The sequence below is a fragment of the Macaca nemestrina genome, chromosome 20 (genome assembly GCF_043159975.1).
Source record: "Macaca nemestrina isolate mMacNem1 chromosome 20, mMacNem.hap1, whole genome shotgun sequence".
NCBI lineage: Eukaryota > Metazoa > Chordata > Mammalia > Primates > Cercopithecidae > Macaca > Macaca nemestrina.
This window is the reverse complement of record NC_092144.1, coordinates 8,327,305-8,345,387: the sequence shown is the minus strand read 5'-3', so window position 1 is coordinate 8,345,387 and position 18,083 is coordinate 8,327,305. Positions and strand designations below refer to the sequence as shown.

At 44.2% G+C, this 18,083-nt stretch overlaps 1 protein-coding gene across 2 annotated transcripts; it reads left to right on the top strand.

The window, feature by feature from the left end:
- Positions 1 to 1,591: 1,591 nt before the first annotated feature.
- LOC105481351 (zinc finger protein 558) lies at positions 1,592 to 17,557 on the top strand. Of its 2 annotated transcripts, XM_011740969.3 has the most exons (7): positions 1,592 to 1,730; positions 2,973 to 3,082; positions 3,618 to 3,706; positions 4,337 to 4,463; positions 12,711 to 12,806; positions 13,293 to 13,375; positions 13,874 to 17,557. In XM_011740969.3, the coding sequence occupies exons 2-7, from the start codon at positions 3,052 to 3,054 to the stop codon at positions 14,654 to 14,656; spliced, it is 1,209 nt and encodes a 402-aa protein (XP_011739271.1). In that variant the 5' UTR covers positions 1,592 to 1,730; positions 2,973 to 3,051; the 3' UTR covers positions 14,657 to 17,557. The 2 variants fall into 2 exon arrangements, with proteins under 2 accessions (XP_011739271.1, XP_024647734.1); XM_024791966.2 differs by lacking the exon at positions 1,592 to 1,730 and having other exon boundaries at positions 2,297 to 3,082.
- The last annotated feature ends 526 nt before the right edge of the window (positions 17,558 to 18,083 follow it).

Here is an 18,083-nt window from a genome sequence, read left to right as displayed (position 1 = left end):
CATGCTCCCTGCACTGGGAACACAGGGATGGCTGAAGCTGAGACAAGAACAGGGAAAGAAGCCGGGCGTGGTGGTCACGCCTGTAATCCCAGCACTTTGGGAGACCAAGGTGAGTGGATCACCTGATACCAGAAGTTCTAGACCAGCCTGGCCAACATGGTGAAACCCCGTCTCTACTAAAATTACGAAAATTAGCTGGGTGTGGTGGCGCACGCCTGTAGTCCCGGCTGCTTGGGAGGCCGAGGCAGGAGAATTGCTTGAACCTGGGAGGCGAAAGTTGCAGTGAGCCAAGATCGCGCCACAGCACTCCAGAGCGTCAGAGTGAGACTCCTCAAAAAACAAAAACAAAAACAAAACAGGGAAAGAGGTGTGACCAAGACCGAGAGAGAGGCAGAACCAGGCGAGGCCTCACTTCAGACTCTGTTCTCAGGCCAGTGGGAATACACTGAAGAGTTGTGGGCCGGAGAGTGATGCGATTTGCATGTAGTGTAAGCGTGTAGATAACAAGAACTTCAGGATTCAGAAGGAGGACATTTAAGAGGCAAAAGAGAAGGTGTTCGGAGGTAATTTAGGAATCAGATGATTGTGGCCTAAGCCTGAGTAATGGTCCCGGAGTAGGAAGGACGTAGAAAGAAAAGACCTGGGAATTTAGAGCTGAGAAAATGTGATGCTGCTCGCTTTCCTCCATGCATTGGTCAGAGGGCTCAGAGCACTCTCTGTGCCCCAGCTCCTGTCTGTGCAAACCTGCAGGCAGCCTCCTTGGCCCAGGGCCATGTGCCCACCCTCACTCTGCCACTCACAGGGCCTCGCCTCTGCATCCTCAAGGAAGTCAGGCCTGTGCTTGTCTAGGCGCTGTCCAGCATGGTAGCCACTAGCCACATGGAGCTATTTCAGTTAAACCAATGAGAATGAAACACAACTGAAAATTCATTTTCGGGCTGGGCGTGGTGGCTCACGCCTGTAATCCCGGCACTTTGGGAGGCCGATGCGGGTGGATCACCTGAGGTCAGGAGGTTGAGACCAGCATGGCCAATATGGTGAAACCCTGACTACTAAAACTACAAAAATTAGCGGAGGAGAGAGCTTCGAGCACAGACAGCTCCTCAAAAGCAGGCGGGTGGATCCCAGGCCAGAACTGCCCAGCAGGTCCTGTGGGGAAGGCAGGCAGCTCCTTGTCTGCAATGGGAGGAGGCGGGAGAGCGGGGTGCAGGTTGCAGTGCTGACAGCAACACAGGAAAGTAGATCCTCGTGATCATTACCCTGAGAAGTGGGATTGGGACTATCTGCTGAAAATGAGATGATGTGTCATCTCCTGCTGCCTAACAAATGATCTCAAACCTTAGTCACTTGAAAAAATGACCGTGTATCGTCTGTCTCTGCTTTTGTGTTTCAGGAATTCAGGAGCGGCTTGGCTGGAAGGCTCTGGCTGGAAACTTGCAGAAGGCTGTCAGCTGAGTTCGTATCATCCGAAGGCTCAACCGGTACCGGGGGCCACTCCATGGCCTGCGAGTCAGAGCTGGCTGTCGGTGGGAGGCCTCAGTTCCTCTCCACATAGGCCTCTACACAGGGCCACTTGAGCATCTTCCCAGCATGGCAACTGGCATCCCCTAGAGCAGCATCCAGGAGACCAAGGCGGAAGCAGCTTCAGTGCCTTCTAGGACCTGGGCCCTGGAAGTCAACCCTGTACCCATCCCCGCTATCTCCTCAGCCATATTCTGCTGGTCACACAGGTCAGCCCTAATCCTGTGTGTGTGTCAGGTCTTCTACACAGGGTGTGGGCACCGGGAGGCTGGGATCGTCAGGGGCTCGTTAGGAAGCAGTTACCACAGAGAGGACAGGGGAGAAGGTGTGAGGTTTAAAGAGGAAGAGGAGGTTTGACGAGTGGGAAGCCACGCTGACCTGTGGGATCGCCCTGCAGGCTGAGGGTTCTTTTCACATTGGTGACCGTGTTACTCCAGAGTGGCAGCGTCACAGCCCTTGCACAGGGTGGTCTGCCCAAATGTCCCCTGGAGCCGGTGGATGTTTGGAGTCATGCCTGGGCTGGCATGACGGTGTGGGGTGGGGAGGAGGAAATCAGCTGAAATGAGGGACAGTGACATCCAAGCTGGGTGAGGATGAAATCAAGAGATGGGGTGGCTGAGGCAGGAGAGGGGGTGACCAAGGCAGAGCATGGGTAGGAGAGGGGCTGAGTGCGGCAGGAGGGGGGTGACTGAGGCCGAGCACAGGCAGGAGGGGGGTGACCAAGGGCAGGAGAGGGGGTAACTGAGGCAGAGCATGGGCAGGAGGGGGTGACCGAGGCAGGATCGGGGTGACCGAGGCAGGATCGGGGTGACTGAGGCAGGAGGCGGGTGACTGAGGTGGGGGAGGTGACTGAGGCCTGTGTGTTGTCAGAGGACATGCAGTGACAGAAAAAATTAGTGAACGCGGTGGAAGTTGAGGAGGGAGGTGGGTTCCGAGAGAGGGGAGTTTCTGAACGTTGTTCTGGGTGATGGGACAGTGCCCGGTGCTGATCAAGGCTGAGGGGGCGTGTGGAAACGTGTGGCTGATGAGGAGAGAAGGGTCAAAGGGCCCTGGAACTGAGGAACTCCTGAGACTCTGGGGGTCTCTGACATCCTCCAGCAACTGGGACTGGAGGTGGGAGGAGTGATGGAGGCACCGGAGTCCCCAGGGAAGGAGGAAGTAGCCGGGATTGCGTTTGTGGATAGGAAGAACGTGCCGTGAGACTGTGCGAAGCCAAGGTTCTCAAAGTGGGTGGGGCAGGGAGGTACCGGTCATTGTGTTGGGGACAGAGGAAGGCAAGTTTTCCATCAGGTGGCCCTGAATGATTGCCTGCTCAGCAAAATAAAGGCCCATTGTGGAAGCCAGAACTTGCATTTGAAGGAGGATGGGAAGGATGGGCTGAGGAGGGCCCATCAGCAGCAGCCGGAGAGGGAGGTGGCCATGGAGACTTGGAGCGGTCCCGTTTCTTCCAGAGCTCCGTCCTGAGAGCGCTGTGGAATAAGGGAGGAGCGTCCTGCTTCCCGGCTGCCCTGTTGCTGTGGGAGTCACAGGATGGCAGCCGTCGTCCTGCCCCCCACTGCTGGTGAGTCGTGGGGTCCTGGCATTTCTCAGAGTCCAGGCTTGAAAGGCTCTGACCCACAGCATGGGACGGGAGAGGGTTGGGCAGAGCAGGTGAGGCAGGAGTGGAGCCCCAGGGCCCAGAGGTCCTCGGTGTCTGATCGGGCGGCTCTTGGGATTTGGGACTTAGGCGTTTGGATGTCTATGGATGTCGCCTCTGTGGTGAATGTGCTGGAACTTTTGAATTCTCCTTTTAGTTCTTTCTGTGAACCTGATAAAAACACAGTGACACCCTTGGAACTTCGGTTTCCTCATCTGTGAAGTGGGAATAATCCCTTCCCCAAGTGCAGTCAGACCTTGAGCCCTGTTTTTGGTTGGTGAGACAGAGCTGTGTTCGGGTATCTTAGGAGAGCTGTGGGTAGGTGTTTGTGTGGAGTGTGGGTCGGCGCTGTGTGGGTGCCTCATCCATGTGTGTGTGGGAGGTGGATATGGTTGATCATGGGCAGATCTGTGGGCATTAGACAAGCCTGAATCCCTGGGACTCGTTTCTCCTCCTCCAGCTCCATCTTCCCCGTTCCCAGCCTCTCAGCAAAAAGGACACACAGAGAGCGGAGAGCTGGTTGATGAGCTCCTGACAAGCTGGCTACGGGTGAGTCGGATGCTCCTTTTCCCAAGTCATTACTCCTTTGACTAGAAGGTTAGATTTGGTACCTTCCAGCAGCTTGGAGCCTCATGGCCAAACCAGGTCCTCAGGCATCCCAGGATTTCCAGGCATCTGATGGAGGGTGAGGGCTGCCCAGAAAATGTCAGTGTGTGTCAACGTTTACTACAGGTTCAGAGCCCCCTCCAGGGTCCCTAAGTACATCACGTGCTCCTGCGAGTTTTAAGGGAAAGCCAGGTAAAGACATGACAATGTTCTAAGCCCAAGCGATGAATGAAGGCCGTACGGAAATCATTCATTCACTTACCAAGTATTTCTCCGATTTCTGCTGTGTCACGGGCCCGTGCTCCCCTGGAGACTGAGGGAAACGAGGTCACAGGAGCGCCCAGCCTGAGAGAAAAGACGGCTGCTCTGTGGTACTGGGCACTGGGCCTGGGAGTGGCCTAAGGAGACAAGCATTGAGGGCTGAGCTCAGAAGCCAGGGAGGGGAGCTCGGAACCCCACCCCACATCTCGTGCTCAGGTTTCCCTAGCCGTGGCTGTGTTCTTCTGGGCCCTATTCCTGTGCATGTTGGTGCGGGTAGTCCTTGGCTAAGCTGTGATGTTTGCAATGCTTTAGGGCTTGGTGACCTTCGAGGATGTGGCCGTGGAGTTCACCCAGGAGGAGTGGGCATTGCTGGACCCTGCCCAAAGGACACTGTACAGGGACGTGATGCTGGAGAACTGCAGGAACCTGGCCTCGCTGGGTAAGCCTGACATCATTCCTGCATTTATTTAATGGCTCCGGTGGCAAGACTTGCCGGCTTTTCTTGTTTTTTTTATTGTGGTAAAATCCATACAACATAAAAGTCACCATTTTAACCATTCGAAGATGTCCAGTCCAGTGGTTTTTAATATATTCATAGTATTGTGCAACCATCAACACTATCTAATATCACAACATTTTCATCACCCTCAAAGAAACCTCGTCCCTGTGAAGCAGCCAATCCCTACCTACTGCTGCTGGTAACCACTCATGTGGTTTCTGTCTTTAGGAATTTGCCTATCCAGAATATATCATATAAATGGAATTATAAAATACGTTACCTTTTGTGTCTGACTTCTTTCATGTAGCACAGTGTTTTAAAAGCTTAGCTATGGGCCGGGCGCGATGGCTCACACCTGTAATCCCAGCAATTTGGGAGGCCGAGGCGGGCGGATCACGAGGTCAGGAGTTCAAGACCAGTCTGACCAACACGGTGAAACCCCGTCTCTACTAAAAATACAAAAATTAGCCGGACATGGTGGTGCACTCCTGTAATCCCAGCTAGTCAGGAGGCTGAGGCAGGAGAATTGCTTGAACCAGGAGGCAGAGGTTGCAGTGAGGCAAGATCGCATCATTGCACTGCAGCCTGGGCAACAGAGCACGACTGTGTCTCAAAAAAAAAAAAAAAAAAAAAAAAAAGCTTAGCTATGTTGTATGTTGTCCCAGCGCTTCATTCCTTATGACTGAATAATATTGCATTGTATGGACATACCACATTTTGCCCAATCCATTTTTCTATTAATAAACATTTCAGTTGTTTCCACTTTTTGACTATCAGGAATAATGCTATAATACTATGAATTTTTGTGTACAAGCTTTCGTTTAAACGCCCACTTCGCATTTTCTTGGGTATATACTAGGAGTGGAAGGCTAGGTCTGTGTTTAGCTTCTTTAGGAACTGCCAGACTTTTCCACAGCAGCTGCACCACTGCACATTCCCACCAATGCATGAGGGTTCCAGCTTCTCCACATCTGTCCAGCACTTGCCTTTTTGGTTATAGTCATACCAGTAGGTGTGAAGTGCTATCTCGTGTTTTGATTTGCAGTTTTGTAATGACAAATGACATGAACATCTTTTCATGTACTTCCTGAGTATTTTTCTTTGGAAAAGTGTCTATTCAAGTCCTTTGCCCATTTTTGTTATTGTTGTTTGTTTGTTTGTTTGTTTGTTTGCTTGTTTTGACACAGAGTCTCCCTCTGTCATCCAGGCTGGAGTGCAATGGTGCAGCGTGATCTCAGCTCACTGCAACCTCCGCCTTCCAGGTTCAAGTGATTCTCATTCCTCAGCCTCCCAAGTAGCTGGAATTACAGGCATGCGCCACCATGCCTGGCTGAATTTTTTTGTATTTTTTATAGACATGGTTTCGTTGTGTTGATCAGGCTGGTCTCAAACTCCTGGCCTCAAGTGATCTGCCTGCCTTGGCCTCCCAAAGTGCTGGGATTACAGGTGTGAACTACCGCTCCCAACCCTCTGCCCATGTTTTATTTGAGTTGTTTATTTTTGTTGTCGGATTTTAAAAGTTCATTTTATATTCCGGATACCAAATCCTTATTCAAAATACAATGCATAAGTGATTTCTCTATTATTTGGGTATCTTTTCATTTTCTTGATAGTGTCCTTTGATGCACAAAAGTTTTAATTGTGACCAGGCACGGTGGCTCATGCCTGTAATCCCAGCACTTTGGGAGGCCGAGACGGACGGATCACCTGAGGTCAGGAGTTCAAGACCAGCCTGGCCAACTTGGTGAAGCCCTATCTCTACTGAAAATGCAAAAACTAGCCGGGCATAGTGGCAGGTGCCTGTAATCCCAGCTACTCGGGAGGCTGAGGCAGGAGAATCGCTTGAACCTGGGAGGCAGAGGTTGTAGTGAGCTGAGATCCACTGTGCTCCAGCCTGGGCAACAGAGCAAGACTCCGTCTCAAACAACAAAAAAAGTTTTAGTTGTGATGAAGTCCGTTGTATCTAGTTTTTCTTTTTTGCTTGTGCTCTTGGTGTGATACCTAAGAAACCATGGCTCAACTCAAGGTCATGAAGATGGCCGGGCGCGGTGGGTCAAGCCTGTAATTCCAGCACTTTGGGAGGCCGAGGCGGGCGGATCACAAGGTCAGGAGATCGAGACCACAGTGAAACCCCGTCTCTACTAAAAATACAAAAAATTAGCCGGGCGCGGTGGCGGGCGCCTGTAGTCCCAGCTACTCAGGAGGCTGAGGCAGGAGAATGGCGGGAACCCGGGAGGCGGAGCTTGCAGTGAGCCGAGATCGCGCCACTGCACTCTAGCCTGGGCAACAGCGTGAGACTCCGTCTCAAAAAAAAAAAAAAAAAAAAAAAAAAAAGGTCATGAAGATTTACCCCTGTTTTCTTCTAAGAATTTTCTAGTGTTAACTCTTCCACTTAGCTGTTTGATAGATTTTGAGTGAATTTTGCATATGATGTAGAGAAAGGGCCAGCTTCACTCTTTGCATGTGTATATCCAGTTGTCTCACCACCTTTATAGAAGATATTGTTCTTTCCCCATCAAATGACCTTGGCATCCTTATTGAAATTCTGTGGCCATGCACACTGGAGTTTATTTACGCACTCTCAGTTCTGTTCCATTGGTCTATATATCTCAAACTCCTGACCGTGATCCGCCTGCCTGGGCCTCCCAAAGTGCTGAGATTACAGGCGTGAGCCACCGCTCCTGGATTCATTGGTCTGTATATCCATCCTTGGGTCAGTACCACACTGCTTTGATGATTGTTACATTGTAGTAAGTTTTGATAACAGGAAGTGTAAATCTTTCTACTTTGTTCTTCTTATTCAGCACTTGTCTGTTCAAGATCCCTTGCAGCACCATGAATTTTCAGATCAGTTTGTGCATTTCTGAAAGGAAAAAAAACTATCAGAATTTTGATAATGATTGTTTTACCTCTGTAGATAATTTTGGGTAGTGTTGTCACCTTAACCATGTTAAGGCTTCCAATACATAACCTTTTAATTTTTTTTGAGACGGAGTCTTACTCTGTTGCCAGGCTGGAGTGCTGTGGCACAATCTCAGCTCACTGCAACCTCTGCCACCCAGGCTCAAGTGATTCTCCTGCCTCAGCCTCCCAAGTAGCTGGGACTACAGGCGCGCACCACCACGCCCAGCTAATTTTTGTATTTTTAGTAGAGACGGAGTTCCACCATGTTGGCCAGGATGGTCTCAATCTCTTGACATTGTGATCCACCCACCTCTACCTCTCAAAGTGCTGGGATTACAGGTGTAAGCCATCATGCCCAGCCCTGTTACTCATTTTTAATTTCATTCCATTGTCGTTAAGGAAGATACTTTGTAGGAATTCATTGTTTTTAAATTTAGTGAGACTTTTTTTATAGCCTAACATATCATCTATCCTGGAGAATGTTCCATGTGCATTTGAGATGAATATGCGTTTTCTTGTTGGGTGATGTGTTCTTTATGTATCTGTTAGGTCTAGTTAGTTTATTGTTTAAGCTCTCTGTTTCCTTTTTATCTTCTAATATGTTGTTCTACCCATTATTGAAAGTGGAGTATTGAAGTCTCAAGTGATTATTGTAGAACTTTCTATATCTTCCTTCCATTATGCCAGTTTTTACTTCATACATTTTGGAGTTCTTATTAGGCACATATGTGTTTATAATTGTTACATTTTCTCCATAAATTGATGCTTTATACATCTATAATGTCTTTCTCTATGTTTTATAACAATATTTATTGAATGAAATCTTTTTCCATTCTTTCACTATCAACCATATTTGTGTCTTTGAATGTAAAGTAAGTCTCTTATAGACAGTATGTACAGATGCTCCACAACTTTGATGAGGTTATGTCCCAGTAAAGCCATTGTAAGTTAAAAATACTATAAGTCAAAAATGCAAAACAATGAAAAAAGAAAAAAGAAAAGTCAAAAATGCATTTAATTCACCTAACCCACTGAACATCATCAGTTAGCCTAGCCTACATATGCTCAGAACACTTACATTAGCCTACAGTTGGGCAAAATCATCTAACATAACAGGGTATTTTAAATACAGTATTGAATAGCTCAACAATTATAAATTATGTATTGAGTATGGTACTGAAAGTGAAACATAGAATGGTTGTAGGGTACTTGAAGTGTGGTTTCTCCTGAATGCGTATGACCTTTGCACCATCATAAAGTTAAAAAATCATACCATTGTAAGCTGGGAACCATCTGTAATTGGGTTATTTTTTAAATCCATTCTGCCAAAATCCACCTCGCAATGATGTAATTACTGATAAGGAAGGAGCTACTTCTGCCTATTTACTATTTGCTATAGATAGCTATTTACTTTTTTCTATGTGTCATATCATTTTTGTTCCTCAGTTCTTTCATTGTTGTTTTGTGTTAGATATTTTCTAGCGGGCCATTTTGATTCCCTTCTCATTTCTTTTTATCCTTTTTAGTTATTTTCTTAGTGGTTGCCCTGAGAATTTTAATAAGCACTTTAATTTACAACAATCTAGTTTAATAGCAACTTAGTTTCAATAGTATATAAAAACTTTGTTTTACTGTAGCTGTTTTGTTTAGTAATTTTGTCACAAATTACATCTGTATGCATTATGTGCCCATTAATGTAGATGTATAATCATTTATGCTTTTGTCTTTAAATTATGTAGTAATAAAAGAGAAGTTACAAACCAAAAACACATTGTCCGTGACTTTGATATTCACCTCTGTATTTACCTTTACCAGTGTTCTTCACCTCTCTCTGTGGATTCAAGTTACTATCTATTATCTTTTCATTTTGTCCTGAAGTCACCCTCAATCATTTTTTGTAGGGTAGATGTAATAGTGACAAACACTCAGTCTTTGTTTCTGGGAAGGTCTTCATTTCTTTGTTTCTGAAGGGGAGTTTTGCCAGACATAGAATTCTTGGTTGCCCTTTTTTCTCAACACTTTGAATATACCACTCCAGTGCTTGGTGGTTTCCATGGTTTCTGTTGAGAAATTGGCTGTTAATCTTACCGAGGATCCTGTGTAACGTGATAGTTCACCTCCCTCTTGCTGTTTTTAGGATGCTGCCTTTGTCTTTCAACAGCTTGATTAATATGTGTTTGATGCCGGGTGCAATGGCTCACGCCAGTAATCCCAACACTTTGTGAGGCTGAGGCAGGAAGACCCCTTGAGGCCAGGAATATGAGACCAGCCTGGGCAACGTAAAGAGACCCTGTCTCTACAAAATATTTAAAAATTAGCCAGATGTGCTGGTGCACACCTGTGGTCCCAGCTTCTTGGAAGGCTGAGGTGGAAGGATTGCTTGACTCCAGGAGATGAAGGCTTCTGTGAGCCATGATCACACCACTGTACTCTCGCCTGGGTGACGGAATAAGACCCTGGCTCAAAAAATGTGTGTGTGTGTGCGTGTGTGTGTGTGTGTGTGTGTTTCAGTATGAATCTCTATTTTTTCAAATTTATTCTACTTGAGTTTCTTGAGCTTCTTGGATTTGTACATTTGTGCCTTTCATCCCATTTTAGGAAGTTTCTAGCCATCATTTCTTCAACCTTCTCACCCCTTTCTCTCTCTTCACATCTCTGTCTTCTCCGCATCATATATATGTTTGATGGTATCCTACAGGTCTCAGGCTCTGTTCATCTTTTTTTAAATTCTCTCTCTCTCTTTCTCTCTCTCTGTCTGTATCTTTGAGACAGGTTCTCACTCACTCTGTCAGGCTGGAGTGCAGCAGAGTGATTGTGGCTTACTGCAGCCTTGACCTCCTGGGCTCAAGTGATCCTCCCATCTCAGCCTCCCAAACAGGGAGGCATGACCATAGACGTGTATCACCATGCCCAGCTAATTTTTTTATTTTTTGTAGAGTCAGGATCTCACTATATTTCCCAGGCTGGTCTTCAGCTCCTGGATGCAAGCAGTCCTCCTGCCTTGGCCTCCCAAAATGCTGGGATTACAGCTATGAGCCACTGTGCCTGGCCTCTCTCTTTTTTCTGCTCCTCAGACTGGATAATATCAGTTGTCCTATCTTCATGGTCACCAATTTTGTCTTCTGCTTGCTCAGATATGTTCTGAATGTTTCATTTCAGCTATTACACTTTTCAACTCAAATTTTTTTATTTGCCTTCCACAGTTTCTCTTTATGTTTTCCATTTTTTTTGTATTTTTTTCATATGCCATAGTTGTACCTATTTTGCTGTTTTTCATTTGATGAAAATTTGTACTCATGGTTTCCTTTAGTTCTTTATACATACTTCTTGTACATCTTTTAGCAGATTTAAAATGGTTGACTTATTTTACTTGTCTAGTGAAGTCCAGTATTTGAACTTCTGAAGGGACAATTTCTACCAGCTTCATTTGTCTTGTAATGGGCCCAACGTTTGTTTCCTTGCTTGCCTCATAATTATTTTGTGGAAACTACACATTTGGAATATTATAATATAGCAATTTGGGAATGAGACTTTTCCTCATCTCCAGTGTTTGTTTTGCTTGTTGTTGTTGGTATTGTATGTATCTATAGAACATATGACAGTTCTAAAGTTAGTTCTGAAATAGAACTCTGATATATTCTAAAGTTCTAGAATATTATATATTGTAAACTCTTGTTAGGATATACAGTAGTTCTATTTCAGAACTAACTTTGTAATGTCTGTATCTGCCCTGTGTGGCCACTGATAGCGTAATGGTCATATAGTGATTTGACGGCCTGGAACAAGAAAGGAAAAAACTTCCAGTCTTTTTACACGGGCTCTACGTGTACATAGGGACATGCCTTTAATACTTAGATAGGCAGTTAACTCTGCCTTGACCTTCATTTCTGGCATGTGCAGAGCCTGAAGGTCACCAAAAGGTGAGGTTTTTGTGCCTTCTAAGTATTTTCTGGGCATGCTCCCAGCCCTGAGTATGTGCTTGGAATTACAGGTTCTTAAGAATATGAGGAAGATTTTCAAAGTCCTACTCCCCAAACATCTTTTTCCCCATTTTTCCTTTCAGGTTTTTTGGTTAGTCTTTTGTTTGCTTCTACTGTCTTCTCTTGCCTCAGGCAGTACTGACTAATACATTTGCCTTCACATGTGTTGATCACATGTGTTCCAGGTAACCAGCTCAGTCCCTGAAAGAATTTGGAGTTAGATAAATAAAGGCAACCCTTTGAGCCAGTCCTTCGGGAAACCACCAGCTAGGCCAGGAAAAGCAACCACGGAGTAAGGTCTATTCTGCTCCCTGCGAGTACTAGGAATCCAGGCTGTTGTCTTCAAGGCTGTAGACAAAGCAGGGGGAAAGAGGTCCATTTAAAGTATCGTAAAGCTCTCTTACCCGATTCAGCTGGGTTTTCTGAGAAGGCATGCTCCTGATGGCTATGGACTTTGGATACTTTTCCACAATTCCAATAAAGTTGATTCTGACCGCTTTTGCCAGTTTCCTCACTGTTTTTGTGGAGGGATGAACGTCTGGAACTCCCTCCTCCACCACTGTCACCGTCATCACTTCTCTCAAGTTTTCTTAAGCACCTCTGTGTTCCTAGGTCTGTGCAGGGGCTTGGGAGTACAGTGATGAATGACACTGATGAAGACACCCTCATGGGCTGTCTCTAATTCCTGCCTTACGAACTGAAGATCTGTTTCTTGTCCTGACTTTATATTCTTCATGGTTAAAAGTGTCGGGGCCTCCGAAGTGTGCATTTGAACTCAGGCATGGGCTTCTGGAGCTGCTTATGCCCTGTCACCCTGAATATCTAGTTGAATATGCTTGCATTTTTGTTCCCTGTGAGAGTTACCGTATGCACTAGAATTAAGGTGTAATTGGCAGGGAGCAGTGGCTTACACCTGTAATCCCAGCACTTTGGGAGGCCAACGTGGGTGGGTCACAAGGTCAGGAGATGGAGACCCGCCTGGCCAACATGGTGAAACCCCATCTCTACTAAAAATATAAAAATTAGCCAGGCGTGGTGGCGTGCGTCTATAGTCCCAGCTACCCAGGAGGCTGAGGCAGGAGAATCACTTGAACCTGGGAGGCGGAGGTTGCGGTGGGCCGAGATCATGCCGCTGCACAGAGCAAGACTCCATCTCAAAAAAAAAGAAAAAAAAAAAGTGATTATTTATTTCACCGTTCCTAAAGTCACACTTTTCCATCTTCAGAAATGTTGGCATTTGTTTCATGGAGTTGGTTGTCCCCAGCACCATTCCCTATATCATGTGTACGTTTTCCATAAATAGGATGTCGTGTTAATAAACCCAGTCTAATATCCCAGTTGGAACAAGACAAGAAGGTGATGACAGAAGAAAGAGGAATTCTACCAAGCACCTGTCCAGGTGAGCACCAGGCAGATATGAGCCCTTGTGAGAAATACCTCTGGCCAGTGACTTGGGGGTTGGGAGTATTACATTAGTTAATGTCAATCAGGGAACTTCGTAAAATACCCTGTTCCTGCCAAAGATGCACAAGAACATTTGGTATGAGCTTCCTCATGTCCCTTCTTTTCTCTCTGACTCTCTCATCATCATCTCATACTTCCCTTCGGGCTCAGGGAAGAAACAAAGATGCAACTCTTTTGAAAATTTCCGTTAAGTTCCTTCCCACTTTGCATTCCTGATCACTCCTCCTTTTGCCAATCTGTGATCAATCTCAATTTGTCTAGAATCTTTTTTAAAATTAATACCTAAAATTTTCATAACCAAATCCTCTTTGTTGCAAAACATCCTCAAAAACCTTGATCCCTCAGAATCTGCCTTTACTCATGTGTGTACTTTTCCATTTATTTTCTCCATCAACCTAAATTTCTTTTCATTTTGTTTCAGATTTGGAGACTCTACTTAAAGTCAAATGGTTAACTCCTAAGAAGCATGTTTTCAGAAAAGAACAGTCTAAAGGTGTAAAAACGGTAAGACTAACATGGGTGATTTCTGGTTCTCTACAGTAGGAGAATGCCCTAAGTTTAGAAAGGGCACAAAATAACCAGGAGAGGGATTAAAGGAGAGTGTCATTTATAATTGAGAATGCCATGTCCCTGGAGAGACACTGTGAAAATTGTAAATATTTAGAGAAGTGTGAGTTAGCTTCAAACTTATTTCTTCACTGAGAGTTCCCACAAGTAAATATTTCCTATCTGTGGCTCAGATATTGACTGTTGGGAACAAAACTTCATCCAGAAGTTATCAGAAAATGTTTTGTGAATCTGATAAGGACTTGTGGCAAAGCATCTATGTTTTTTAACTTGCTTAGCACTAAAACTGGACAGAAACCATATACAACCACTGAAAGTAGCCAAAATATCGATTATAATAATGTAACAGAATTCCTGGGAGAGAAAATTCCTATGAGAACGTTAAGTATTTCAAATATTATAAATTATAGTTATCATTCGTCTCTTAATCCACAGGAAAGAAGTCATCGTGGAGTGAAACTCAATGAATGTAATCAGTGTTTTAAAGTCTTTAGCACAAAATCTAATCTAACTCAGCACAAGAGAATTCATACTGGAGAAAAACCCTATGACTGTAATCAGTGTGGGAAGTCCTTCAGTAGCAGATCTTACCTTACTATTCATAAGAGAATCCACAATGGGGAGAAACCCTATGAATGCAATCACTGCGGGAAAGCATTTAGTGATCCCTCATCCCTTAGACTGCATGTGAGAATTCACACCGGAGAAAAACCCTACGAATGTAACCAGTGTTTTCACGTCTTCCGCACCAGTTGTAACCTCAAAAGCCACAAGAGGATTCACACGGGGGAGAATCACCATGAATGTAATCAGTGTGGAAAAGCTTTCAGCACAAGGTCCTCCCTCACTGGGCACAATAGCATTCATACAGGGGAGAAACCTTACGAATGTCACGATTGTGGGAAAACCTTCAGGAAGAGTTCCTATCTGACACAGCACGTAAGAACTCATACTGGAGAAAAACCCTATGAATGTAATGAGTGTGGGAAATCCTTCAGCAGTAGCTTTTCTCTGACTGTGCACAAGAGAATACATACCGGAGAGAAACCCTATGAGTGCAGTGACTGTGGAAAAGCCTTTAATAATCTCTCAGCTGTGAAGAAACACTTAAGAACTCACACTGGAGAAAAACCCTATGAATGTAATCATTGTGGGAAATCCTTCACAAGTAACTCCTACCTTTCTGTACACAAGAGAATACATAATAGGTGGATATGAATTAACTGCGGGAACTTCTGGGGGAAAGCACTCATTGATCTTTCATCCCTAAGATAGTTTGAGAGAGCTCACACTGGATGTATAAGTTATTTGTTGCAGCATAACAAATGATCCCCCAAAACTCTGTGGCCACAAACACCAAACATTTATTATCTCACAATTTCTACAGGTTAGGAATTCAGGAACAGCTTATCTCTGTAGTTACATGGCAGGATCTCTCATGCCCTTACTTACAGTCAAGATGTCAGCCAAAGCTGTGGCCATCTAACATCTTTACTGATGAACAGTCCACTTCCAAGATGACTCATTCACATGCCTGGAAAGTTGGTGTTGGTTGTTGTCAGGGGACGTTCAGTCATTACCATGCAGGCCTCTCCACATAGGCCTCTTTACAAGGCCGAGTTCCTTTCTGATTTGGCAATAAGTTCTCCCGAAGGTTAGTGATCCAAGAGGCGACCAGTACAGAGGCCAAAATGACTTTTATGACCTATCCTCAGGAGGACTGCTAAGCTTTCACTTATTTCCTATTGTGTTGGTCTCAACACACCAATCCTGATACAATGTGAGAGACTACAGAAGGAAACAGATCACTCAGAAACATCTGGGAAACTTGCCATGGAATTAATGAAGTAAAGCCCTCAGCACATCATCCTTTTAATCTAATCAATATGAAATAGCATTCAATAACTCCTATTAATTCACTCTGAAGAGAAACCTTTTGAGGACAATCTGTGTGGTAAAGCTCTCAGCTCAAACTCTCACCCTCATGGGCCCGGAAGGTTATGTACTGAGAGAATCCTGAAGAATGGAACAGCTGTAGGAAAGCCTTCAGTGCTATCAGCAGGGATTCGTGTGACAGCTGACACTAAGAGAGAAAACCTGTGAAGGTCATCAGAGTGCAGAAGCCTTCAGGGACAGTCATCCCTTAAGACACACATTAGAAATCACACAATGGAACAACACTCAGAAATGCGGAATATCCTACAGCAAAAGTGTTCACATTTCTGAGCAAACTGTAATGTGGTATTCCGCAGTGACTATGGGAAAGCCTTGAATGTTCTCTCAGTTTTTAAGGGACTTGCGGATTAATTCTGGGGTGAATGCCCCATTGAACATCATCAATATTGGAGAGCTTTCCGGTTTTCCACATTTGTTAGGAAACTTGTGAGCATTCACACTGCAGAGAAACTTGCAAATATAAAGAAAAAGAAAAAGCCTTCAGTGATGCCTCTGTGTTATGGAAAATATGGAACTTCGCCCTGGATGCAAAACCTATGAGTATATTAATATTGGAACATTTTTCAGTGATTCTTCTCTTTCTTGTATATGAGAGAACTTACATGGAGAAACCCCTAGGAATGCAATCAGTATTAGGATGCCTCAGCCTCAACTCTTCACTGAGTGGCCACAATTTTCACTGGGAACAAAAAGTATGATAACTGTTTTGAGTGTGGGATTTCCTACATCAGTGTCTCATCTATAGATTGGACTGCTAGCTCATTAACTTTTTAGTCTTTTTTCTTTTAACATAAACATGTGTATAGCTGTTCCCTAAAATAAACATTAACTTATATTTCGTAATTTTAATGCAATGTATTTATTATAATTTGCTTGTTAAAGACATATTGCATATTCAAAAAGTTATTTCCAAATACCTTCTGAGTGATTCGGTTTATCATAATGGAAATTAGTATTTGTAATACACGTTTTTCTAATTTAATGGTGTTTTTGTCAGAGCACATGAGCTTCATGATACTGATTATTTTCTCTCTTGATATGCCAAATATGTTGGCTTCTTTCCCAGTGTCCATTCTCCTCCATTTATTTGCTTAAAGAAAGAAACATGTTCAAGTTGTCTGTGAATGGTATCGAATGTTCTCAATCTTAGAGTTTTTCTTGAAGCCCAGGCAAGTTTTTTCCCACTCACCTGGCAATGAGAAGTAAGTAGAAGTCACTGTGGGGAACATCTCCTGGCTCGTTCTCGCTTATTTTCCATTCATCTCACCCATTCTGTCTCTTGGAAGGTGGCCTCAAGGTCTAGAGTTTGAAGAACTTCTTTATGACCATGATGACAGAAACCAAAAGTGCAGCCAAAAATCACAATGCTCTGGACTCTCCAAGAGCCTCCGATTGGCTGCATCTGCTCTGAACTCCTTATTGTTACACTTCTTAGTGACTAAAAGAAACCCCTAACGATCATGAGGTCAGGAGATCAAGACCATCCTGGCCAACATGGTGAAACCCTGTCTCTACTAAAAATACAAAAAAAATTAGCACAGCATGGCAGCACGCACCTGTGGTCCCAGCTACTTGGGAAACTGAGGCAGGAGAATTGCTTGAACCTAGGAGGCGGAGGTTGCAGTGAGCCGAAATCGCGCTACTGTACTACAGCCTGATGGCAGAGCAAGACTCCGTCTCAAAAAAAAAAAAAAAAAAAAAAAAAAAAAAAGACACAACTGATTGAAGCCAACATGATCTGTTGTTTGTTTATGAGGTGGTGTTCTGTTAACTTCCAGCAGGATGCAGAATCTAACTGGTAAACCTATAAATTGGTCAAATTTTACCCATGTTGTTTCTTTGAAAACAATGTATATTCTCTAATATTTGGATATAGGGTATATGCACATTAATGCAACTTAATTGTATTTCCAAGTACAGTACATATGTTCAGATTTCTTTTTCTAACCTTATTTAGTGATAGAGGTGTGGTAAACTCTTCCATTATGTTTATGTATTAACATTGTAATTTTGTGATTTTTATATATTTTGATGTTACGTAACTAGATGCATAAGGATTATGTATTTTCTTCTGTATTGTTCCTTTTTACGTGGAGATGATATTTTTACATGGCAAAGTATTGTAATGCATTAATAATAAATGGTCAAACATTTATTTATTTATTTATTGAGATAGAGTTTTGGTCTTGTCACCAAGGGTGGAGTGCAATGGTACGATCTTGGCTCACTGCAACCTCCGCCTCCCAGGTTCAAGTGATTCTCCTGCCTCAGCTCCTGAGTAGCTGGGATTACAGGTGCCCACCACCACGCCTGGCTAATTTTTTTGTATTTTTAGTAGAGACAGGGTTTCACCATGTTGGCCAGGTTGGTCTTGAACTCCTGATATAGTACTTTCCATAGGTCAGGGCCCCTTCTAAATGCCATATAAATATTAACTGAGTATGCATTATAAACATAAGTATGTAATGTTATTATCTCCAGTTTACAGATGAGAAAACTGGTATGATACACTTAAGTTACTTGTCTGCATTCACTGACTGGTAAATGGTAGAGCCAAGATCTGAACCCAGACAGTCCATGCACTTAACCACTGCTCTGTTTACAGAGTATGTTCTATGTGCCAGGCAAAGTTTTGCCATTGAAATACTTCATCCTTATGGAGGAGGAACAGATTATAGAAAAATCAAGA